Source organism: Mauremys mutica, chromosome 1 (assembly GCF_020497125.1).
Source record: "Mauremys mutica isolate MM-2020 ecotype Southern chromosome 1, ASM2049712v1, whole genome shotgun sequence".
Taxonomy (NCBI): domain Eukaryota; kingdom Metazoa; phylum Chordata; order Testudines; family Geoemydidae; genus Mauremys; species Mauremys mutica.
In genome coordinates this window covers 164,100,904-164,125,301 of record NC_059072.1, presented here as the reverse complement: position 1 = coordinate 164,125,301, position 24,398 = coordinate 164,100,904, and the positions used below count along the sequence as shown (strand labels likewise).

The following is a 24,398-nucleotide window of genomic DNA, read 5'->3' as shown; positions in this document are numbered from 1 at the left end:
CTCAACATCCTATTTTCCACACCCTCCTTCCTCCATTCATTTTGCTTCCCTCCCTTCTCTTTCCCACCTTCCCTTCTCTCCTCTATCAGTTTCCAATTCTCTTCCCATGTTTCTCCAATCAGCCATCCCCCTTTTCACTTTCTTTCCTGACAGGTATCTTTTCTTTCCACCTCCCCATCTGCCACAACCCCTTTCCTCCTATTCCTTTGACCCTCTGTCTACCCTCTCACCTTCTCTGTGATTCTTTTCTCCCTGCCCCCCTTCATACTCACAGGTCCAAATTCAGAGGTGATATGTAACTTAGATTCCAGTACCCTAATTTAGACTCCTGTAGACATTGGCATATGTAACTTTAAGTGTGTGGGGAGGGAGGGGGTATCTATATGAGCACAAAGGAGTCTTGCTGTATGAAAGAAATTGCCAGTACAAAAAGTTTGATAACTACTGAATTACAGCAACCCCGCAGGCTGCTCTTACATACTACAGCAGAGGTGGGCAAACTACAGCGACCCGCAGGACCGTCCCGCCAGGCCCCTGAGCTCCTGGCTGAGGAGGCTAGCCTCCGGCCCCTCCCTCGCTGTCCCCCCTCCCCTGCATCCACGCTCCCGCATGGGCAGCGCTCTGGATGGCAGGGTTGCGCGCTCCTGCAGAGCAGCGTGGCAGCGTGTCTGGCTCTGGCAGGGTGATGCGGCTGCCAGGCATGCTGCTCTGAGCGGCATGGTAAGGGGGCCAGGGCCATGGGGTTGGATAAGGGGCAGAGGTTCGGTGGGGCTGTCAGGGGATGGGGAACGGGGGGGGGGGGGTTGGATAAGCATGGGAGTCCCAGGTGGCCTGTCAGGGGGCGGGGGTGTGGATAGGGGTTGGGGGGTAGTCAGGGAACTAGGAGAAGGGGGGTTGGATAGGGGGTGGGGTTTTGGGGGGCAGGTAGGGGTGGGGGTCCTGGGAGGGAGCGGTTAGGGGACAAGGAGCAGTGGGGGTTGGATGGGTCAGGGGTCCTGAGGAGGCGGGAAGTGAGAGGGGGCAGATGGGGGCAGGGGTCAAGCTGTTTGGGGAGGCACAGCCTTTGCTACGCGGCCCTCCATACAGATTTGCAATCCCAATATGGCCCTCAGGTCAAAAAGTTTGCTCACCCCTGTACTACAGCCTCATGAAACTATTAGCTGATCCACAGTTTAGAACAGATAGAGCCCTTTGCATTTGGCCACTGCTCCTCTCCCCAAGATGCGCTGTCACCTGTCTCATCCCTACACTATAGTTTGTAAGGAAGGACACATAAGGCTATGCAAACTCTATGCTTCCCTTGTGCTGGGGAATTCCCAGGACGATTCTGGCCCATTTATGCTACAGAGCAGCCTAGAGCAGCCACAATCTGACCCAGCATCTAATCATCTCATTTTATTCAGTTGACGATCTAACATTTTCATCTAATCTTACCAATCCTATCAATCAATATGTTGGCACTGCATATTTTAGGCTCACTACACTATCATAGATATTTTGCTCAACCTACCTTCAAAACAATGTCAGCTTCGGACAGAGTCCAAGTGCCAGATTCTCTGCTGCTGCTGCTGCTGGTGGTGTGTGTGTGTGGGGGGGTGTGTGTGTGTGTGAGAGAGAGAGAGAGAGCACAAACTGGTTAAAGGTTAAATTTGGTTAAAGCTCCCTATGGGAATAGCTATACCAGTATAAGCACTTTTGTACTGGTACAACTTCATCCACTCTAGTCTATGGGATGTATATTGCTTAATCTATACTGGTATAATTATAGTTAAGGCTATGATTTTAGAGCATAGGTCACAGTGTTCATGATAATTGTGAACTTAAATCAAGTTGGTGACCCTGCAGCCATGGCTCCTGTTCCATGGGCCTGGACCTGCCCCCCACTCTGGGCATTGTGACATGGCCTGTGTGGTTGCAGCTGTTATAGCTCAGAGCAACTGCACCTTTATTCCCTGCTGTGGAACAGCATGGGCACCTCCTCTAGACTTCTGGCTCCCCAGCCATTGCCTCTGTTAGGTGGAGACACCCGTCCCTCTCCTTTCTGACTGGAATATTTCCTGGCTGCACAATCCTGTGATTATCCTGTGATTTCCCCAGCAAAAGACAGGCTGCTTAAGCAGGCTTCTTTTGTCTTGTCTTCGGAGGTGGGTAACAGTGTACTTGCCACAGTTCTAAGTTACCACACAGCTCTTTCTAAGGAAGTACATTTGTAGAAGCGAGAAGTGTGTGAGGCAAGTGGAAAAGAACAGTGTAAAAAGTTGTTGCAACCTTGTGTAAATAAATATAAAATGTAAACTAAAGTCTAAATAAGTAAGAAAAATAAAATATCAAAATAACCTATGTATAAACAAAATGCAGCTGTTGCTTATTATTGTATGTAACAAAAGGTATAAATGCTTGCTGTAATTGTTTACGTGAGAGACCTGCCTAGAAGGGGGAAACCCTGTGTCCTAGTGCACTCTCTCCCTCTATGCAATTGCTTGAAAATAAAGTATCTGACTTTGCTGCACCCAACCAGAGAGTTGAGAACTATGTTTTTCTCCGACAACATAGACAAAATATTAAAACAATAAATGAACCTTTATGCATGCTAATAAGTTTACCAAAGATTATGCCAACTCCAGCATGGGCTCTGGGAGATGAGCAATCCTTCAGACTCCCACACAGGAGTTTACAAGTTCAAAACATCCTTTTGCCCAGAACAAAAACATTCATGAGTTTGTGAGGCACTCATGTATCCAGTTTGGGCTTTGAAGAAACCGTGAATAGGTAATCTGCCAGACACAGTTTAAGAGGTGGGTCATTTACATTCCCTCACCCAGGGCTTAAATTCTCAAAGATTATTTCCTGGAGCTCCCCTCCCCCATTCAGGACTCCAGGCTTTAGCCCCATGGTGCCTCCTGCGGGGCTGAAGCCCTGAACCCCAGCACATGCCAGTGTTGAAGCCCTGAGCCACAGCGCCTCCCGAAGGGGGAAAGCCCTGAGCCCTGGTGCCTCTTGTGGGGCTGAAGCCCTGAGCCCTGGCACACGCCACGGGGCTGACCCTGATGCTGCCAATGGGTTTGAAAATATTTAATGGAGCTCTGCTCTGGTGGGCTCCAGCTGAATTTAAGCCCTGCCCTCACCCCAGGCATTTCCTAGACAACCTGATCAATTAACAGTTTACACTGTTGCAAAAAGTTCTTTGAAGTTCCTAACCATGATAATCACGGTCCAGACACTCCAAGGGGAGAACACAGGGTTCCCAGCCGCCGGGTGACACAGCAGCTTCGTGGAAATTGCTCAGCTCTGCACTTCTGGGGCAGCCACCTACCGCACCTATGGCCACAAGTATTTCTCAAGTCTCCCCATTACAGTCACAGTTAAAATCATAACAAAAGGAAAAAGACAGGAGGCCAGCCTAATCCCTGTCTGCTTTTTTCTCTTTCTTGCCCCTTGACCAGCTGCCACCCTGTTAGGCTGGGTGATTGTCCTCATGTCCTTGGCCAGAGTAGTTCCCTTTGTGACTCTGAAATGGGCAGGTCTTGAAGCTGGGCCCAGTGGCAGAAGGTGATGTACAGGCTTTTGCTAGGGCAAGCAGGTGGGGGTGTTGTAGACGTCTTGTTTCTCTAGAGATGAAAATCAGCAGTGTGGGGTGTGAATGGAAGTTGCCATAGAAGGAAGAAATGAGCTGGCTGAGCAAAGCATCTTTTTTCTCCCCCCTTCAGAATGCATTACCCTCCCCACTGGGGAATCAAACCTTAATCTCCTACATGATAGGTAAGGATACTCACCACGATACCAACAAGGAATGGGGCATAGCCTTGCACAAGACACCAGCTATGGGCAGCTTACACCACACAGGCCTCACCAAGCAACAACACCCCTGGCTCTCTTTTCATTCCTAAAGGCTTTGGCTCAGTGGCGTAGCCAGGTTTTCAGTGTAGGGGGAGCAAACATAAAAAAGCGCCCTCCCTTGGCTCCTCCTCCGGCCACACCCCCTGATCGGACTCCCCCGCTCACCTTCCCTTCTGCGCCGCTGCCTGTCCCCGGCCTGCTCCCAGCGCTCGGCACGCTCCACGCCGAGCTCGCCAGCCAGGCGGCCTTAAAGGCACAGGGGCCCTTTCGCCTCCCCCTGCCCGCCGCATTATCAAGGGGCGGGGGGGCCGGGGAGCACTTGGCCGCCGAGCCCTGAGCCGAGGATCCGGCCCCCTTGCTCCTCCGGCCGCGTCTGCTGCCCCACGGCTCCTCCGGCTGTGCTGCTGGCAGCGCCAGCCGGCAGGCGCCACTTCTGCGCCTGCCATCCTGAGGGGAAGCGGCTGCTTCCACTGAACCCTGCTAGCTACGCTACTGCTTTGGCTGCAGCAACAGCCCTGGGAAAAGACCTGGCCCTTCTCACATGCTCTTGCCCAACAGGCCTTTGGGGGCTACACAGCTCCTCCCACAACACCTGCCTGGGACTTTGTCCTCACTGACGAGCTGCTCAGCACCTTCATCCTCTCACAACTGTTTCTTTCTTCCCTCACAGAAAAACATGGATTTTTTTTTAAACCAGAAAATTTTGGGTTTTTTACCATAGAAAACTAGGATCCCTGGTTATAAGTTTATTTTACATGTAACCATTCATTTCTGATACTTTGACTTGCTACTTCTACACCAATGGTTCTCAAACTGGGGGTTGGGACCCCTCAGGGGGTCACAAGGTTCTTACATGGGGGGTAGTGAGCTGTCAGCCTGCACCCAACCCCCCTTTTCCTTCAGTATTTATAATGGTATTAAATATATAAAAATGTGTTTTTAATTTATAAGGAGGGGGTCACACTTAGAGGCTTTCTATGTGAAAGGGGTCACTGGTACAAAAGTTTGAGAACCACCGCTCTACACTTGTTTTCAAAACAGAGAAGTGCCATGTGTTAAACAGAGTGGGTATCTGAAGTGGAACTGGTAAGCAGGGGTGTGCTGCTTCTTTGGATGCAGCAGATCTATGAATTCTGGGTGTCCAGCAGAAGAGGGGCTGGTCAGTCCAGGGAGAGGCTGGAGGATTGAAGCGCCTGCGATGCCCATGGAGATGGGGAGCTGACCCCTGCCAGCAGGTACAGACAGGGCTGGTGCAACCATTTAGGCGACCTAGGCAGTCGCCTAGGGCGCTGAGATTTGGGGGGCACCGTTTTCTTCATCAGCGACTGCGGCGGCTGGATTTTCAGCTGCCCCGCTCGCCGCTCGCATTTAGGCGGAGGGACCTGGGGCAGGGGAGCACGGGGAGGGCCGCCTGCAGCAAGTAAGGGGGGGGCGGCACACAGGGGAACTCCCCGCCCCAGCTCACCCCTGCCCTACCTCCTCCCTGAGCACCCTGGCTACTTCACTTCTCCCGCCTCCCAGGCTTGTGGCGCCTAAGCTGATTGGCGCGACAAGCCTGGGAGGTGGGAGAAGTGAAGCAGCCAAGGCGTGCTCAGGGAAGAGGCGGGGTGGGGTGATCTGCTTCACTTCTCCCGCCTCCCAGGCTTGAGGCACCAATCAGCTTAGGCGCCGCAAGCCTGGGAGGCGGGAGAACTGAAGCAGGGAGGACATGCTCGGGGTGCTCGTGCGTGGAGCAGGGATGAGCTGGAGTGGGAGCAGGGGCAGCTCTAGCAATTTGGCTGCCCCAAGCACGGCGGCACGCCGCAGGGGGTGCGCTGGCGGTCGCCGGTCCCGCGGCTCCAGTGGACCTCCGGCAGACGTGCCTGCGGAGGGTCCGCTGGTCCCGCGGCTCCAGAGGAGCATCCGCAGGCACGCCTGCGGGAGGTCCACCGGAGCCGCCCTCCTGGCGACATGCAGAGCGCCCCCCCGTGGCTTGCCGCCCCAAGCACGCGCTTGGAGCGCTGGGGTCTGGAGCCGGCCCTGGGTGGGAGGGGTGCCTCAGGGCGGAGGGTGGGGAGCTGCTGCAAGGGGGGGGGGATTCAGGGCGGAGCTGCCGCAAGGAGGGGGGGCGCCTCAGGGCAGTGGCACTGGGGGGTAGGGGGGGGGCCACAAGATGGAAGTTTCGTCTGGGGCACAAAACATCCTTGCACCGGCCCTGGCTACAGACAGCGCTACGGGCAGGTGGTAGCAAGGTGCCTCAGCCTTGCAGCCCCCAGGGAGGACGGATGTGCCAACCTGGGGCAGAACTGCGGGCACCTGGGCCAGGTCGCAACGCCCGGAGCAGGACCCAGCCCTGCAGGACCGTCTCCCTCGCGGAGCGACCCCCGCCCGCCCCGAGGATTGGTTGGCACCGCAGAGGCTTGCACCCCCCTCCCCCCCCGCAGCGCGCGCGCGCCTGGGGCACCGCGCGGCCAGGTCGCTGGGAGATGTTGGTCCCCGGCTTCCCTGGGCCTCTGTCACGTGACTGCGCCCTCTCCCCGCCTCTTTTTCATCTTCCCAGCTCCCTCGCTCCGTCCCCTGCGCGAGCCTCCCGCCACGATGCCGGAGTCTTTCTGGCGCGCGCCCAGGTGAGTGGCCCCGGAAGCGGAAGTGCAGGGGGTGGATTCCGGTTCCGGTGGCGGCGCTGTTGCTGCGGGGAGGCCGGCAACCACCTTCTCCTTCTCCTCCTCCTCCTCCCGCCGCTTCCCCGTCCCGGCCCCTGCCCCGGCCCCGCCATGTACCCCGTGTTCCAAAGCACCAGCCGCGACTTCACCTTCGGGCCCTGGAGACTCAACGCCGCCCGGACCCACATCATGAAATCGGCCCAGGCCGAGAGGTGGGGTCGCGGGGGGGCGGGGGGTCGTGGCCGGTGACTCTGTTTCCAGGCCGGGGTGTGTGTGGTGGTGGTGGGGGGGGGAGAGGCGGTTACAGACCCGGCTCGGGTTTCACCGGTCGGGCCCTCCCTGGGTGGGGGCCGGGGGCTGCCTGTGCCCGCTCAGCGGGTCCGGTCGCGCCGGGGAGCGCCTCTGACAGGTCTGCGCTGTGAACCTGGGCTCAGGCTGGGGTTTGAGCCCAAACCCCCCTGCTGTCCCCACACACCGGGGGAGAGCTCGCCCGTTGGCGTAGTTCTACCCCGCCCAACCAGCGGCGGTAGCTGTGTTGGCGAGAGAGCGTCTTTTGTTGGTGAAACTTATGTCGGTCATTAGTGTTGTTGTTGTTGTTGTTGTTTTTAAAACACCACTCACTGACATAAGTGCTAATGTAGATAGCCAATATGTGACTTTCAGTTTGTCTTGCTTTTATTTTTGTGTGATTCATTAGTTTGTCATAAACTTATTTCTTAAAAAGCTCTTTTATATAAGACTGTGTCATGTTGAAAAAATGTTAGTTCATTCAGGACTTCACAAAAAACAATCTTATTTTTTTTAAATCAGAAAATTTTGGGTTATTTAATTGCATTTTGTAGTAAAGTGTATAGTAAATGCAGGCAGATGAAATCATAAAGTTTGGACACTATTTATCATAGTACCTAGGAGCCCTAGTCATAAAGCCGGACCCCACTGTGCAGGGCACTGTACAAATGCAATTCCCCTGTACTTTGAAAAGTGACTGCAAAAATGGCACCTGGTTCATTCTATCTGCTCCTGATCTGTCTTATAGCTGCTTGCTTTAGTGACTAAAATAACATTTACTGCATTTTTCACCTGATAGCTCTGCACAATGATCACAATTACAACGGATCACAATTACAGAAGAGAGAGAGAGATGGATTCTTGTCTTTCTGATCCTTTTGTCTGTAGAGCAGATTCACCAGAGATAGTAATAGCTTGTCAGCTTGAGCGCTTCAATGTAGACACTTACTAAGGTGACAGGAGGGGTTCTCCAGCCACTATAGTAAAACTGAAAGGCGTTAGTGATGTCAATGGAATAATTCTTCCGTTGATCTAGCACTGTCTACACAGGGACTTAGATTAGTACTAATGTTCCTCATGGTACATTGGCCACTTGTAGGGGAGAGAATCTAATTTTAGTCTACATTGCCCACTCAGTCTTTGGCATGTCTGCTGAGACTACCCCAAAAGAGTGCCAATTGTTTGTAGACACTTATTTTTCTCTCATTGAGATATTAACTCCTCATAGATAACTGAACACCTGCTAAATAATGAAAACTTCCATCAGTTACCAATCAGAGCAGGTTTAGAACTGCCAACCTCAAGGTGAAAGGTTGCATCTCACTGTACTGATCCTCTGAGCCATTCGTTTCTTCAACTGAAGCTATTTTTTCAAATGGGCAGACTGCCCATGTTGCCTTTAAGTGCTTCTGAAGCAAATATCTCAACTCTGGTGAGTTGTTGTCTTGTTAGTTCAGAAGAGTAATACTACACTTGTTGTACAGTGCCTAGCTCAGTGGGGTCCTGGTCCATGCCTGTCACTCCTAGGTGTTGCCACAGTACAACTACTAATAAAAATGCAGGTTCCCTGTGCATCTTTATCTTGCTCTAAAGTAATACTGTGTGGTAAGTAGTAGTAAGGCTATGCCTACACTTAAAATGCTTCAGCGGCACAGTTGAGCGCTTCAGTGTAGACACTTATTAAGGTGACAGGAGGGGTTCTCCAGCCACTGTAGTAAAACTGAAAGGCGGTAGTGGTGTCGGTGGAAGAATTCTTCCGTTGATCTAGCACTGTCTACACAGGGACTTAGATCAGCTTAAATACGTTGCTCAGGGGTGATGATCTAATTAGATCCAGGGCTTTGGAGCTGTGCTGTGGCTCTACTCCAGCTCCAGGCAAAAACCTGCAGTTCCACTGCTCCAGAGCTGCTCTGCACTCCAGTTCCAGGCGCCGCTCCAAAGCCTTGATTAGGCTGATCAGAAGTCGACAGCTATGGCTGGTCTACTGTAGAAAATTTGAACTTCTCTATGTTTAAGAGATCTTCTGACAGTGTTGAAGAAGAGAGGAGACTATTGGAATGTTCTGTAGTGTGAGGGGACAATGATCACTCAAATTAAACTATGCTTGTGGGCACAGTTACAAAGTCCTGCAAATGTAGATTGCAACCTTATTGATTTAACCTCTTTGTCCGCATGCAGATTAGCTGATGAATTGCACATGCCTTCCCTCCCAGAAATGATGTTTGGAGACAACATCCTAAGAATTCAGCATGATTATGGCTTTGGAATTGAGTTCAATGCAACAGATGCTTTAAAATGTGTAAATAACTATCAAGGTATGATTAAAGTGGCCTGTGCAGAGGAATGGCAAGAGAGCAGGTGAGCACTGCAGTATTACCACAATACCAGGGTGAGCATTAATGTGATGGGGGATGGAGTGTGATATGGTGGCTAATGCAGAAGACTGGCAGCCAAGGCTCTGTCACTTACTGTGTGGTCTTGAAAGTCACTTAAGCTTTCTGTGCTTCAGTCTCCCCATCCGTAAAAGTGGGATAGTTATACTTGCCTGCTTCTCAGGAGTATTGTGGTTTACTTAACACTTGTAAAGGACTTGGGTTTGATTCTGCTTCCATTATAGTCAATAGAAAAATTCCTGTTGTGATTTGAATGTTGCAAGATCATGCCCTTTGACATCTTAAGGTGAAAGGTGCTATGCAAGTACAAAATGTTGCTACTGGAGGTTCCTTTTTGTAGTGCATTTAGTCTTGATACAGAATTCTACTGTATATTTATCAGGTTAGCAGTAATGCTGGCAGTATATGAAGCGAGGCACAGAAGATTCAAAACTGTCCAAGTGCCTAAGATGAAGTGAAGTATCAGAGGGGTAGCCGTGTTAGTCTGGTTCTGTAGAAGCAGCAAAGAATCCTGTGGCACCTTATAGACTAACAGACGTTTTGCAGCATGAGCTTTCGTGGGTGAATACCCACTTCTTCGGATGTTGCATTCGAAGAAGTGGGTATTCACCCACGAAAGCTCATGCTGCGATAAGATGAAGCGGAGTATCAGTTTAATATCAGATACATTCTGCCAGCAGAATCCTTGGGTTGAGCAGGCAAACTTAAACTGTACAACACTTGACGACATTAAACTAAGGGCTTCTGTCTAAAATCATATGAATGAAGCACTTATGCTATGGGAGTTGATGCTTGGAATGGTCTTCAAAATTACTAGATAAACGTGGATATTGTGAATGAGAAGCAGTACTGTATAGATGTGGCCTGACACTAGAGTCTTTGCAGAGGCAAAACCACTATTTCCAGGAAGTTTTGGCTGTTTAAGGACATCAGTGTTGGGACCAGGATATATGTCTCTTGTATGTAGTATTGTAATGTTAAACACTTATTACAAAGTGTGGTGTTTTCTCTTCCTTTGTTGAGGACTGAGGCTGAACACACGAAAGAAGTCGTTAAACCATATGATTGGACCTATACGACAGACTACAAAGGAACACTATTAGGAGATACTGTAAAGTTAAAAGTGAGTCTTATTTCATTAAATGCTCATTGCATCACATTGTGTATAGATTTACTGAAAAACAAAGCATGCCTTCCAAAATAAGGTTGCGTAGTTTTGAAGAGATCTGCTTTCAAAGTATAATTGGGGTTTATGGAGTCTTCAGTATTTTTTTTAAGCAAATCACAGTTCGCTTTGAGTAATTTAATGTTGAGGTTTTCTTTTTTAAATTTCTGAATTACATATAAATATGCCCCCAAAGTCCCTTGTATTTGGAATATACGGCTGTGTGTGGGGGTTCTTAATGCTTATTGGGTTGCCACTGAAGTCCTGAACTCCCCAGATACATGAGGATCGATGGTCTCCTGTAATTCTGTAGTACCCTAAGCATGCAGCGTGTCAGTTGGCTGTGATGTTGTACCCCAGATTTGGCTGTTAATCAGTGGCGCTGTGTTTACATACAGTAATAACTGTGTTCATACCTCATTTATGACAACCTCTCCCCAATCATAAGCAACCATTTTAAAGTAGCCCTGAAATATCCAGTGCATCTGCTTGATGTTAACAATTTAAAAAAAAAAAATCCCTCAACCCCCTACCTCTAGTAGGCAGATGAATTCTAGTTAATCCCCTAGCATTACTATAGTTATTTAAAAACCCTCAAACTCTTAGGTCCCTTTGGAATGAATTGTGCTATATAAATAAGAACATAAGAACGGCCGTACCGGGTCAGACCAAAGGTCCATCTAGCCCAGTATCTGTCTACCGACAGTGGCCAATGCCAGGTGCCCCAGAGGGAGTGAACCTAACAGGCAATGATCAAGTGATCTCTCTCCTGCCATCCATCTCAATCCTCTGACGAACAGAGGCTAGGGACACCATTCTTTACCCATCCTGGCTAATAGCCATTTATGGACTTAGCCACCATGAATTTATCCAGTTCCCTTTTAAACGCTGTTATAGTCTTAGGCTGTGGCTACACTTAGCACTTCAAAGCGCTGCCGGGGCAGCGCTTTGAAGCGCTAAGTGTAGTCAAAGCGCCAGCGCTGGGAGAGAGCTCTCCCAGCGCTGTCCGTACTCCACCTCCCTGTGGGGAATAACGGACAGCGCTGGGAGCCGCGCTCCCAGCGCTGGGGCTTTGACCACACTGGCGCTTTGCAGCGCCGCAATTTGCAGCGCTGGAGAGGGTGTGTTTTCACACCCTGCTGCAGCGCTGCAAATTTGTAAGTGTAGCCAAGCCCCTAGCCTTCACAACCTCCTCAGGTAAGGAGTTCCACAATTGACTGTGCGCTGCGTGAAGAAGAACTTCCTTTTATTTGTTTTAAACCTGCTGCCTATTAATTTCATTTGGTGACCCCTGGTTCTTGTATTATGGGAATAAGTAAATAATTTTTCCTTATCCACTTTCTCAACATCACTCATGATTTTATATACCTCTATCATATCCCCCCTTAGTCTCCTCTTTTCCAGGCTGAATGGTCCTAGCCTCTTTAATCTTTCCTCATATGGGACCCTCTCCAAACCCCTAATCATTTTAGCTGCCCTTTTCTGAACCTTTTCTAGTGCTAGAATATCTTTTTTGTGGTGAGGAGACCACATCTGTACACAGTATTCGAGATGTGGGCGTACTATGGATTTATATAAGGTCAATAATATAGTCTCAGTCTTATTCTCTATCCCCTTTTTAATGATTCCTAACATCCTGTTTGCTTTTTTGACCACCTCTGCACACTGCGTGGACATCTTCAGAGAACTATCCACGATGACGCCAAGATCTTTTTCCTGACACGTTGTAGCTAAATTAGCCCCCATCATATTGTATGTATAGTTGGGGTTATTTTTTCCAATGTGCGTTACTTTACATTTATCCACATTAAATTTCATTTGCCATTTTGTTGCCCAATCACTTTAGTTTTGTGAGATCTTTTTGAAGTTCTTCACAATCTGCTTTGGACTTACCTATCTTGAGTAGTTTAGTATCATCTGCAAACTTTGCCACCTCACTGTTTACCCCTTTCTCCAGATCATTTATGAATAAATTGAATAGGATTGGTCCTAGGACTGACCCTTGGGGAACACCACTAGTTACCCCTCTCCATTCTGATATAAATATAAAACTTCTCTTGTTGGCCAAATGGCACTTGGCTGGTACCTTTTCAGAGAGGGTAAGAATGATAGCTTTGAGTGTGTTCCTAGAACGAGAGGACCTGGGAAGTGAGAAGAATGCCCAAGTTTTCTGTGCAGTTAAGAAGAAGCATTTTTTATTATTTATCTGTAAAAGATATTAGTGTTCCATATAAATTATGGAAGCTTACAATATTTATAACCAAAATACTGTTCAGAAATATCGATTAATACATGTCCCACTGTCTGGTCTGGCTTATGATTATGACTGCCAACCTCAGGGCAGACTGACAAAAACAGGACACATATCCCAAAATGGTGGTATGTTCTATAAATAGATTTCACCAAGCCAGTGACAAGTATGAACTCCTGGATCACTATACCAGTCTTACAATGGAGTCACAGACAGTCCCCTTGGACTCTTCAGTCTATCTTGCCATCCAGTTAAGCTGGACTTAGTGATACATGGTCATTTACACCAAAAATAACAAAATATTCAGTTTGCTTCCAGTCCCAAGAGGCCAATCATTTACCGCAGATCAATTGGTACCCTAGATCTTACACCAAAGACAATGCATGTAGCTAATCCTGTAAAAACTATCTAAAGGTTTAAAAAAAATGAGTTAGTTACAGGTTAAAGCAAGGAAATATACACGCACAAATAAGTTGCAATAAAAATCCCAAGAGTGACAGAGTTGTGATCTGTCAATTCAAAACAGGGCTTTGGAGCGGAGCGCGGAGCTGGAGCACGGAGCAGCTCCAGAACAGTGGAGCTGCAGGTTTTCGCCTGGAGCTGGAGCAGAGCCGGAGCACAGCTCAAAAGCCCTGGTTCAAAATGTCTTTCAGGGCAGATCTAGAGGTAACCCCTGGTGATCTCTGGCTTCAGTTTAGTGTCCCTGACCCTGTGAGAGTTCAAACAGCAAAGAGACGGAAAGTTTTCATGTGTCTTTAGGCTTGTCTTCATGTATAGTGCTACAGCGGCGTAGCTGCAGCGCTTTAGTGAAGACGCTGCTGCATCGACAGGAGAGCTTTGCCTGTTGGCATAGTTACTTCCTGAGAGACAGTAGCTGTGTCAGTGGGTCGGTATCACTGCATCGCTCAGGGGTTTGGATTGCTAAAGTTATACCATTATAGGTCTGTAGTGTCTACTTGGCCTTTATTTTATTTTATTTCCTTCGTTTGGCCTGCATGTCCATTGAATGACCTTCCTTGCATATGGCATTTCCAAGATGTGATAGGGCCATTCACCAATCCTTTGTATTGCAATGTTCCTTGATGGCCCATCTGATTTTGATGGTTCTTCTGGACAGGCTGGAGGGATCACTCTTCCCATCTGAGTTCACAAGATCAGAGCAAACATTTTCAAAGTTATAAAGCAAAACGTACATATTTCCTGATAGCATGGAATGCAGATGTTACAAATATGATGAATTCATGCAGGGATAGCTCGGTGGTTTGAGCATTGGCCTGCTAAACCCAGGGTTGTGAGTTCAATCCTTGAGGGAGCCACTTAGGGATCTGGGGCAAAAATTGGTCCTGCTAGTGAAGGCAGGGGGCTGGACTCGATGACCTTTCAAGGTCCCTTCCAGTTCTAGGAGATTGGTATATCTCCAGTTATTTATTTATTTTTATTTATTTATAACTTACAAACAGTCTATAGAATCTAAACACTAAATACATTCTGATAAGACTAATACCTATTTTAAGCAACACTAACACATAAATGAGCTGGTCTGGTCTCCAGCTATGAGCTTGTTAGTTCTTCGCTAATGCCTGCAGTCTTGGCAAGAGCTGGCACCTGGCCAGCCAGCATCACAAATACACTCAGTACTTCCCCGACTGTTTGAAATCTAGAACTCAGTCAAAACTGTTTGCAGATACTTTTTTTTCAAGTGAAATTTAGCAAGACCCATGCTCAGCCAGCCCCAATCTGCAAGATGACAGCTCATGGGAAATCCTAAACTTTGGATTTCTTGTCTTGTTTGGCCATGTTTCCTCTTGGAATATTTAGCTTTTAGCAATTTTTTTCTATGAGAAGCTCAGAGACCTTTGGCTGAGCACCACAGAAGTAAAGCTGTATTAAACCAGGGAGTTGAAGAGTACAGGGTTTTCAGCGGAAGACATAGTCTGCAGATATCTTATGCCAAATTATGCTAGCGAGACAAGGTGGGTGAGGTAATATCTTTTATTTGAACAACTTCTGTTGGTGAGAAGAAGAGCTCTGTGTAAGCTTGAAAGCTTGTCTCTCTCACCAAGAGAAATTGGTCCACTAAAATTATTTGCAAAAAAAACAGGAGTACTTGTGGCACCTTAAAGACTAACAAATTTATTTTAGCATGAGCTTTAGCTCAAAATTATTTGGTCCAGTAAAAGTAATTACCTCACTCACCTTGTCTTGCTAATATCCTGGAACCGACACTGCTACAACAACACTGCCAAATTATGCTAACTATTCTTAAACTTAATTTTCCTAGGTTGTTCCTACAACTGATCATATCGATACAGAGAAATTGAAAGCCCGGGAACAGATTATGTTTTTTGAAGAAGTTCTACTGTTTGAAGATGAGCTTCATGATCATGGTGTTTCAAGCCTGAGTGTAAAAATAGTGAGTTTAATCACTTCCTATGTACATCATCTCCACCCCCCTCCCCCCCCCCCCAAAATCTTCTCTAAGCTGAAGTTAAGGTAAAGTAAAAAGCAGACTTAGGCTTTGGCTACACTTGCACTTCAAAGCGCTAAGTGTAGTCAAAGCGTCAGTGCTGGGAGAGAGCTCTCCCAGCGCTGTCCGTACTCCACCTCCCTGTGGGGAATAACGTACAGCGCTGGGAGCCGCGGTCCCAGCGCTAGGGCTTTGACCACACTGGTGCTTTGCAGTGCCGCAATTTGCAGCGCTGGAGAGGGTGTGTTTTCACACCCTGCTGCAGCGCTGCAAATTTGCAAGTGTAGCCAAGGCCTTAATGTATTGTTATAGGTTTGGTTAAAACCCATTAAATTGAACAGCAGGCTGCCTTTCAGGTTAAATGTAAGACAATTGTGGCCTCCAAGACAAAGGCACACCCAAGATCACACAGGAGTTCTAAGGATGTTGGTGGAGGGTTTTTTTTTAACTGAGTACTGTTTTTGGAGTAATGGAGGGGTGTTTTGTGGGTGCGGGGAGAGGGCGAGACACACACACACACACACACACACACACAGAGAAGCTGAAGCAGAGAGAGAGTGGTGAGCAGACATAGCCTGGAACCACATTAGTGTGGCTCTGCGACATGCTGAGAGGAGAGGTTTTGGGTCAGAGTACTGGCTGAAAGTTTGGTTTTGTGAGCAAAGAAGTAGTCTCCTTTTTTGTTTCTGTGGGTTTTTTTGTTTTGTTTTTTGTTCCTCCTGCATTTGAAGAAACAGGACTTTGTACATTCTGTGTAAATAAACAAAAATACCAGACTCCATCATGAGTGTTTTCTCCCAACGGGAACAACCCACAGGTCCCTGAACTTTCACAAGCTGTTTGGGTCCAAAGTGGCAATAGTGCAATAAACTAAAATTTAAAAATTCCTTCAGTGTAAATAATCAAGGTGGTTTTAGAGTTACAGGTAAGGAACATTTCTAAAGGGGATTTACCTTGACTCTGTCCCTCTATAATAACAGTTTGCTTCTGTAGTTTCTCACCTGCTTCACAAGGGGAGTTGAGAATTAATTGGCTGAAATTTGTAAAGCACTTGTGAATACAGTAGAAGCGTGTATCAATTACTATCAACATCCTAGTGTTCATTCTTTTGTTACAAAATCCTGGGAGCCCCTTAAATGAATAGGACGGGATCTATCCCCACTGCTTGGGTTCGAGGGGTGTGTCTATAGAGCAGTTGGTGGTGTGCTTCACAGCCCGGGTAGAGAGAGACACACTTGCCCACTAAAAACAATAGTATGGCAATGGCAGCATGGGCAGTGGCTTGGGCTAGCCACCAGAGTACATACCGAGAGGGCTGGGTGTGACTGTACTTGTGTGGCTAGCTCAAACTGCTGTCCATGTCACTGCGGCCACACTGCTATTTTTAGCATGCTAATATAAACCGAGCTAGTGCATGTCTCTCTACTGCTGGGAAGCACGCTCACAACTGCAGAATCGAATTACCGTTGGGGGTGAGGCCTGTCTTACATGATGGTCTGGATCATAATATTGAGGAGTTATGTCTGTTTAGGAGACATTTAATGCCCCAACTGGCCAGTATATTTAAAACGTAAGGTTTTTTGTATTTCTTTCTAAAAACATAATCTTGTAGAAGAAAAGGATATTGGTATCAGAGGTTACAAGGAACAATCTTTTCCCCTGTCACTGCACTAGGCAGGGCAGGATCATTATAAATGTTATGTAACAATCTGTTGAATGATGTTTGTTATGTACATTGGTATTTTCTCAAATCTTTTGAGGCAGCTATAGCAGATCATTAGGCACAGACCTTGACTGCACAATTTAAAGATCACTGCCTCCTATGCAGTTTGTGCAGCTCCAGTGGAACTTATACTCTTCACAAGACCATGACTTGGAACAGTCCAAGCGCTCCTAGCACTAATGGTTCTGAACTTCTGGATTAAATAGCTGCGTATTTTACAGTAAAATGTCATAACGTGTTCAATTAAACATCTTGTTTTTTGCAGAGAGTAATGCCTTCCAGCTTCTTTGTGTTGTTGAGGTTTTTCTTGCGAGTTGATGGTGTACTTATCAGGATGAATGATACAAGACTTTACCATGAGGTAAACACCTAATATCCCTGAGGTCTGTTTCATCTTCCATGTGGCAGAATATGACCTGTACAGTGTTACTGTCATTGTATGCAGTGGTGTTGTAGCGGTGTCCGTCCCAGGATATTAGAGAGACCAAGTGGGTGAGGTAATATCTTTTATTGGACCAATTTATCTTGGTGAGAGAGACAAGCTTTTGAGCTTACACTGAGCTCTTTTGCAGGACTGGGAAACTAATTGAGTGTCACAGCTAAAATGAGTAAGTTTCCCAGACTTGCAGAAGAGCTCTATGTGAGCTTAAATGCTTCTCTCTCTCACCAACAGAAGTTGATAAGATGAAAGATATCACCTCACCCACCTTGCCTCTCTAGTGTTACTTTCTGTCAGAAGAATTGCAGAAGTCACAGCAATGCTGGCTGATGTTGTGTTAGGGAAAGTAGAGGCTAGCTGAACTGAACTTCAAATTTATTATTTTATGCATGTTTATTACGGTAATGCCCAAGGACCCAGTAAGAATGGAGCCCCATTGTGCTAGGCACGGTACAAACACAGAGTAGCAGACAGTCCTTGACCTGAAGAGCTTACGGTCTAAACGGACAAAGGGTAAGGGAAAGAAGTAGAACATACAAAGTGAATAATATGATTTTGTTCTCTATGCTAATTGCTCCTAACTTCCAGGCATCTCCTGGTGGCTTGTTGTGGCTCACAGCAGCATTTACTTATCTCATTTGTTTATGTATCTTACATACTTTTCCAGTTTTTGAGGAGGGACTAAATTTTAGTGACTTGCATATAGATCTGAGTCAGAATTCCCAGTTCTCTCTCTGACTCATGCTGTGATTTTGGGGAAGTTGGTTTTCCTCTGCTTTAGTATCCCATCTCTAAAATGTGGATAACTTACCGAATAAATGATATTGAATCTTTATTACTGTCTGTAAAGTACTTTGAGATGCTTGGATAGTATGTGCTTTAGAGGTCTCTTTCCTTTACTACTCCGTTAAACCAGGTAGAAAGCTATATGACTACCAGGACTGGCTAGCTCAGGGATTCTCAAACTGGGGGTCGGGACCCCTCGGGAGTTGCAAGGTTATTACATGGGGGGTCGCAAGCTGTCAGCCTCCACCCCAAGCCCCGCTTTGCCTCCAGGATTTATAACGGTGTTAAATATATAAAAAGTGTTTTTAATTTATAAGAGGAGTCACACTCAGAGGCTTGCTATGTGAAAGGGGTCACCAGTACAAAAGTTTGAGAACCACTGGGCTAGCTGCTGCTGCAAAGGGTACTGGTTATATGTGTACTGCTCAGTACAGGACATAATTCAGCATTATTTTGTGCAGCCATTTGAGTCACATGCACATAGTGACTGGCTCCATGGCAGGCAGATCATTTTGGAATAAGACAGCCTGCTGTGGAAGTCAAAATCCACTGTACTGTAGCTACAAATTGAGAAATTGCCTTGAAGTCTGAATTTTCTTTTTCTCAAGCCATACAGCTCCTCAGACCTGTAACCGTGCATTTGGAGGAGAAGGGAACTTGCGATGGTGAGGCACCTGAGGCATCTAAATTTGACCCCTTCCTCAGTATTTAAAAGTGGGCTGCCATATTCTGCTGCTTCTTCCCTGTCTCTGTTGTTGAAAAATATCCTGTTGCCTTGTTGCTCTATGGCTGACTTCTGGAGAGTGCAATTTTTGTGACGTTGTTGCCAGACCAAGATGCAAGAAACTCCTAAGATTGCACTTCAGCCCCAGCATCCCATGAAATGAGATCAGGGCACTTCTGGGATGTATTGTTTGTTCCTCCCTTCAATGCCATTGAGGATGCCAATAATTGGGCTTCAACTGAGCAGAGATTAACAAATATATTAAATCATAGTTCTTGTTTTGCAGGTAAAATGACTGCTGGGAGCTAGATTGAAATTGCTAAACTTCATTTTTTTCCCCCCAGTAAACTTAAATCCTAGTCTCTACACTGAAAAATCTTTAGCCAACAAAATCCAGATGTATTCAAATTCAGTTTATTTACAAAGTTCAGTTCATGGAATACTAGAGAATATATTTTTTGTAACTGTTCTCTCTCTTATTAGGCTGACAAGCCCTACATGTTACGGGAATACACATCTAAAGAAAGCAAAATTTCAAGCTTAACGGTAATGCATTCTGAACATGTTTTCCATGTATACTAGCTTCAGTGTCTTATGTCTAGTGTAGAAAGTGCCATATCCGTTCAGAGCTCTGCTTGTTTAGCCTGGACCTGAAGGGAGGCAAAACTCCTCCTGACCATTGTGCAATGCTATTTGGAGGAAGATTGATTCTTGGCCCTTGTCGATAATCAGTGCATAAGGTGACACATGGTACTAGATTACTCTTCATCTTTGTTTGAATGGTTATAAATATTAGGTTATTGACAGAATTATTCATGTACAATTTAAGACCCCTTGATCTCCTGTGGCAATTAATTCTGCAGGGTAGTGGTTGCCTACCCTGCTAGCAATATTTGAGGTCTATTTACTAGCATAGACTGATGCCGACTGGCTGATGCAAATGCTATAATTGGCCTTTAAAACTGAAAGGCCTATGGGCTTATGCTACTAAAGTGCATTTGTACAATAGTATAAGCGTTCAGAGAGAGCTGCAAGACTGAGTTGTTAGAGGTAGGAACTAAGAGTTGGGACTACTGAGTTCTATTCTTGACTCCACCACTGACTCATTGTGGGACCTGGGACAAATCACTTAATGTCTCTCTGCCTCATTTTCCCCATCTGTAAAATGAGGCTAATGCCGCACTAATTTCTGGGGGAATTTCTGGGGCTTTGTTTGTTAAACATTGGATATCCTTAAAAGTAGGGGATTATGCTATAAGAATGACCCTTTTTTATTCAGCATACATTATATGATCCCTGCATATCTGAATTAAATCTGTTTAATGACAGAATCTAAGTTTATGTTGTAGAGTCCACATAGCTAGCGGAATGAGCTGGATGCTGTTCTGCCACTTGCTTCAAAATGATCATCTAAGCTACAGAATCTTTATTGGTGGTCCTGATAAAGGGACAGAGCACAAATGGGTTTCCCTAGTTGAGTTTGCAAAGCTATACCTGTTCGGAAAAAATCAGCTTTTGACTTGTAAATTGGGAACATCAGATCTAAAACTCATTCAGAGAAAGCAGTATGAACCCCAGCATGTTACATTAAGAGCCAGTTTCAAAATTCAACAGCACTGTGCTTTGATAAAAGCCTGAACAGGTTGCAATGTGGGATGCATTCTAGCAACTTTTGAGTAATCTTCTAGATGTAAGTTACTTTATAAGGCTTGAAGTCAGTGTTCTCAGAATAGCTCTCCAAACGTCTGTAAGTAACGAGGCAGTGTAGTCTCTGGAAGCACCTATTGAGAAGAGAGAGTTTGTAAAATGCCACTTTCATTCAAGCATCTTAAATTAAAACCAAACAATTCAATGAAACACTTCTTAACACTTAGAATTAGTGCATTTCTGCTCTGAAAATGCAGGGGTTTTTGGTAGTTTCGTTTACTGAACAGATTGATTCCCTGTGTGTATTCAGAATTCTATCTGCTGACTTCAGTGTCTAAAACTTTTACTTGTAGCTGTATTGGGCTCTTCAGAGCTAAGGGGAAGTGCATTGACATTATCAACAGAATTGTTGATGTGCTAGTCTGTTACACCGGAGCTACTCCATTGAAGATGTTGGAGTCATTGGGAGACATTAAACATAGGACTCCACAATACCATTTTCAGCCACTTTTTGGAGCAGAAATTCAATTTAAAAATACAATCAGTTTAAAAAAGTGAAATGTAGTTTTGAGTACCCCACACTTGCCCCTGACTGTCCCTGCCAGTTTTTGTGGTCTTAGTTATATTTTTCTATTAAATGTTTTTGTTCTGAAAGACTCACAGGGACAAGGAAAACTGAGTGTACACAACATGCAGTTAAATGCATAAAGTACATTGAATGAATAGCTGTCTGATCTTGTGTGTTTTAACTGTAGTCAGTGAATATTTCATACAGGTGGGAGTTTAAGTTGACTGGTTCCCTTTAAACTTTGCTTTGAAAATCTTCCTTTGTCTCTTGATTTATTTCTAACTAAAATATTTGCTCCTTAGCATGTTCCACCCTCCCTGTTCACGGAGCCTAATGAGATCGCTCAGTATTTACCTGTAAAGGAGACTGTTTGTGAGAAGCTAGAATTCCCAGAGAAGTTGGATCCTGAGCCTACAGCCTCATCAGAAAGCACATGCATGGAATCTAAATAAATGTGACTTTGTGGACTTGAAATGGGCCCTCTTCTGGAGATCATATGATCACTTGACCATTACCAATGGGGTAGTTTCACTATTTATGGGCTAAAGATCATTTGTTTGGCTAATTTTTCTGTAGCCTTAAGGGGGCAAAAAGCTCATTTCAGACAGGTTTCACTAATGTATATATTGTCCTTTTTTATTATTATTATTATTATTATTTCAAACCTGTGTTTGGAATTAATGATAGACTGGTAACAAACAGGAGAATTGCCTTGGAGAATAAACCCCTCCCATGAATAGCTGTTTTTGTTCTGTTTTGAGCATTTGGCAGCTATATTGTCTAAACCCTCAACCACTAGCACCCTGGATCAAGAATTTTGGCTCTTGGTACCAAGAAGCTAGTGTAATTCACAAAACTGAGCAGTTTTTAACAACTCTATGTAGAATTCTTCTACAATAAAAGGTTTTGTTCCCTGTGATGTATATGATGATTGACCTTCTGTTGTACATTAGAAATTTTGCTTGGCTCCCCTTGGTGTAAGCTAATATCCAAGTTAGGTAATTTCTCTGAATTTTAATCCTAGACATTTTATTGGAGGATATTTATTCTTCCCTCATGAATAGCTTTAAAAAGATAGCAATGTGCAAAGCATTACAATTTCAGACACAATATAAAGATATCACCTTGTTCGGGAGCCATTAACTCAGAGCAGGGAAATGGCTTGAAGTTAACAGAGGCCCACACAATGGTAAATTTATCAAGTACCAATTCACCTGATATCTAGTGGGGCTGGACTGTCTGACAACACTAATCTGGCTCTTACTTGGATTAGGTGTGCTGCTAATGTAGTATCTAGTCATTAAAATGCATTGTACTGCATTGACTTCCCAGCCAGCACCCCATTTAGTAGGTTGTGGCCTGACAATCAAACTGCTAAGTCCCAGGTATTTCAGTTCCTAAAGGGTTGAGGTATTGGTTTTTTGAGACTGAAGTTTCCCTAGCTTTAAAGGGACACTGTCAAATATGCTAGGCCTGAAATTTAGGTTTTATTTCTTAAATCCTACAAATCCTAATAGATTAAAAGTGTATTTGTGTGTATATATTCATGCTTCTGTTCCAACACAATTTACACCTTTGTGGATTTAAACATTTACTCTATGTAGTCGTAAAACCTAAACACATCAATGTGATTATAGCATGAGAACCAAGAACCTAAACTGACAAATCTGGTTTCATGCCCATATTGAATGAAGTGCAAGAATTAAATGCAGGTGATGACAAAAAAGTAAATCTTAAGTGTTAAACTGACTTAATAATCCACGATGGTGGCAATAATTCAGGTGAGGGAAGAAAACTTTTAATCTTATTAAGAAATGTATATATTCTAATTCTTCTCCGCATCAAAATATGCAATTTAGAGTTGACGGATAGTGATAAAATGTTTTACAAAAAAATTAAGAAAACCATTGAGACTTGAAAGAATGAAAGCTATTTTGGTTTAAGATGACACTGAAGTTTAGAGAGAGCTTCTGCCATGATAGTGATGGCAGGTGTCTTTCTGAAGATTGGCTTCACTAGTGCAGTGAGGCAGTATGGTCTAATGGAGTGGGCATGGGGCTGAAAGGCAGGAACTCCTAAGCAGTAGTCCTGGCTCTGCCACAGATTCACTGTATAACTATGGGTAAGCCACCCAACCTTTCTGTGCCTCTGTTTCCCATCTATATGGGGGTAATACATTCCTACCTCACTGGATTTGTGAGGATTCATTTGTAAAGTATTATATCAGTGCAAAGTATTCCTGAATCACCTGCAGCCTTACATTTGGAAAAGACTAGCATGCAACACAAACATATTAAATGGTTTACTATCAGTTTGATTCAACTAGAGAAGAGGACTGAGTTTAAAATATAACTAACTACTCAAAGAGAGCTAATTTCCGGGTAGATATTACCCAGACACATCTAGAGTGTGGGATGACTGAATGTGACCACCGAGAGGCAGGTAAACCCTCATATGCAAAAATCCCAATTTATTCTTTCTCCAGCACCAGGCCCCAGCTACCTCCAAGCTTCTTCTCCCCGCACTTGGTTCCTAATCAAGCCTCCCATATCTAGATAGACAGAGTGAATCTGGCAGGGAAGGAATTTGACATGGAAGCAGGCACAGTAAATTAATTTGGGGAAACACATTCAGGTCTCATTCAGTGAGGGGGGGAAAAGAAGGCAAAGGACGGGAACAACAGCGAGCAAAGAGGGAGGGCCATTGTGCGGGTAAGTAAATCTTACTGCATCCTTTATTTAAGGCATACACCATTTTAGATGCCTCTTAAGAGGCTTAAAAAAAATCAGACATTTTGGCATTGTGGTTGGTAGTGATGGAGAGGAGAGTTGGGATGCTGATAACATAGGAAACATACCTGTGTCCTGGCTCAAAATACTATGGTTCAGGTTTGGTCAGTGATAATGTTCAGCTCCATCACACTGAGGCAGGATGGAGGAGAAAAATCCACATAGTCCATGTCTAGTATTGAGAAGGGGTGTATTGCATGTTTAGCATATATTGTGTGTTATAGCCCTTCCATTACTGCTTCTAGTGTTTTTGTGATTTGTTTAAAACAGAGCTGTGGAGTTCGCACTTATCTCTGAATATGTACACATCTGAGATCCATCTTTTTTGACTACCATGCATTTAAATGGAACGTGCACCTTGGAGAAATCACAGGGTCCTATTAGAAAGTTATACTTCCCTGCAAAATAAAATGCAGTATGGGGTGTTTTTTCTTGTCACTCTAAATGTGTTATGTTGTGTAAATTCACAAAAGGCTGTGAAATCGGTGTATTGGATGCTGCTCAGATACAAGCTTCCCAGAGGAAAGAAGCCAGTGCCAGTCTTACGTGATGTGCACAGGTTGTATGCCTCAGAGGGATGGAGGAAGTGCTTCTCTGGCAGTTTTGTGGTCAGTTTAATATGTGATGGTCTATATTTGTAGTTGTCTATCACTAAATAAAATGTATGCAACATTTTATA

At 45.3% G+C, this 24,398-nt stretch overlaps 1 protein-coding gene across 2 annotated transcripts; it reads left to right on the top strand.

Moving 5' to 3' along the window:
- Positions 1-6,401: 6,401 nt before the first annotated feature.
- TIPRL (TOR signaling pathway regulator) lies at positions 6,402-24,398 on the top strand. Of its 2 annotated transcripts, none has more exons than XM_045001714.1 (7): positions 6,402-6,443; positions 8,946-9,125; positions 10,184-10,283; positions 14,858-14,989; positions 17,032-17,127; positions 19,199-19,261; positions 21,233-24,398. In XM_045001714.1, exons 1-7 carry the CDS (start codon positions 6,415-6,417, stop codon positions 21,380-21,382), a joined length of 750 nt encoding a protein of 249 aa, XP_044857649.1. In that variant the 5' UTR covers positions 6,402-6,414; the 3' UTR covers positions 21,383-24,398. The 2 variants fall into 2 exon arrangements, with proteins under 2 accessions (XP_044857649.1, XP_044857648.1); XM_045001713.1 differs by lacking the exon at positions 6,402-6,443 and adding an exon at positions 6,551-6,691.

Excerpts from the sequence above, each read along its gene's own strand:
- TIPRL (XM_045001713.1), top strand. The coding sequence starts at position 6,591 with ATGTACCCCGTGTTCCAAAGCACCAGCCGCGACTTCACCTTCGGGCCC. Across the intron at positions 6,692-8,945 it reads AAATCGGCCCAGGCCGAGAG|ATTAGCTGATGAATTGCACA; the intron begins GTGGGGTCGCGG and ends GTCCGCATGCAG. Across the intron at positions 19,262-21,232 it reads GCAAAATTTCAAGCTTAACG|CATGTTCCACCCTCCCTGTT; the intron begins GTAATGCATTCT and ends TTTGCTCCTTAG.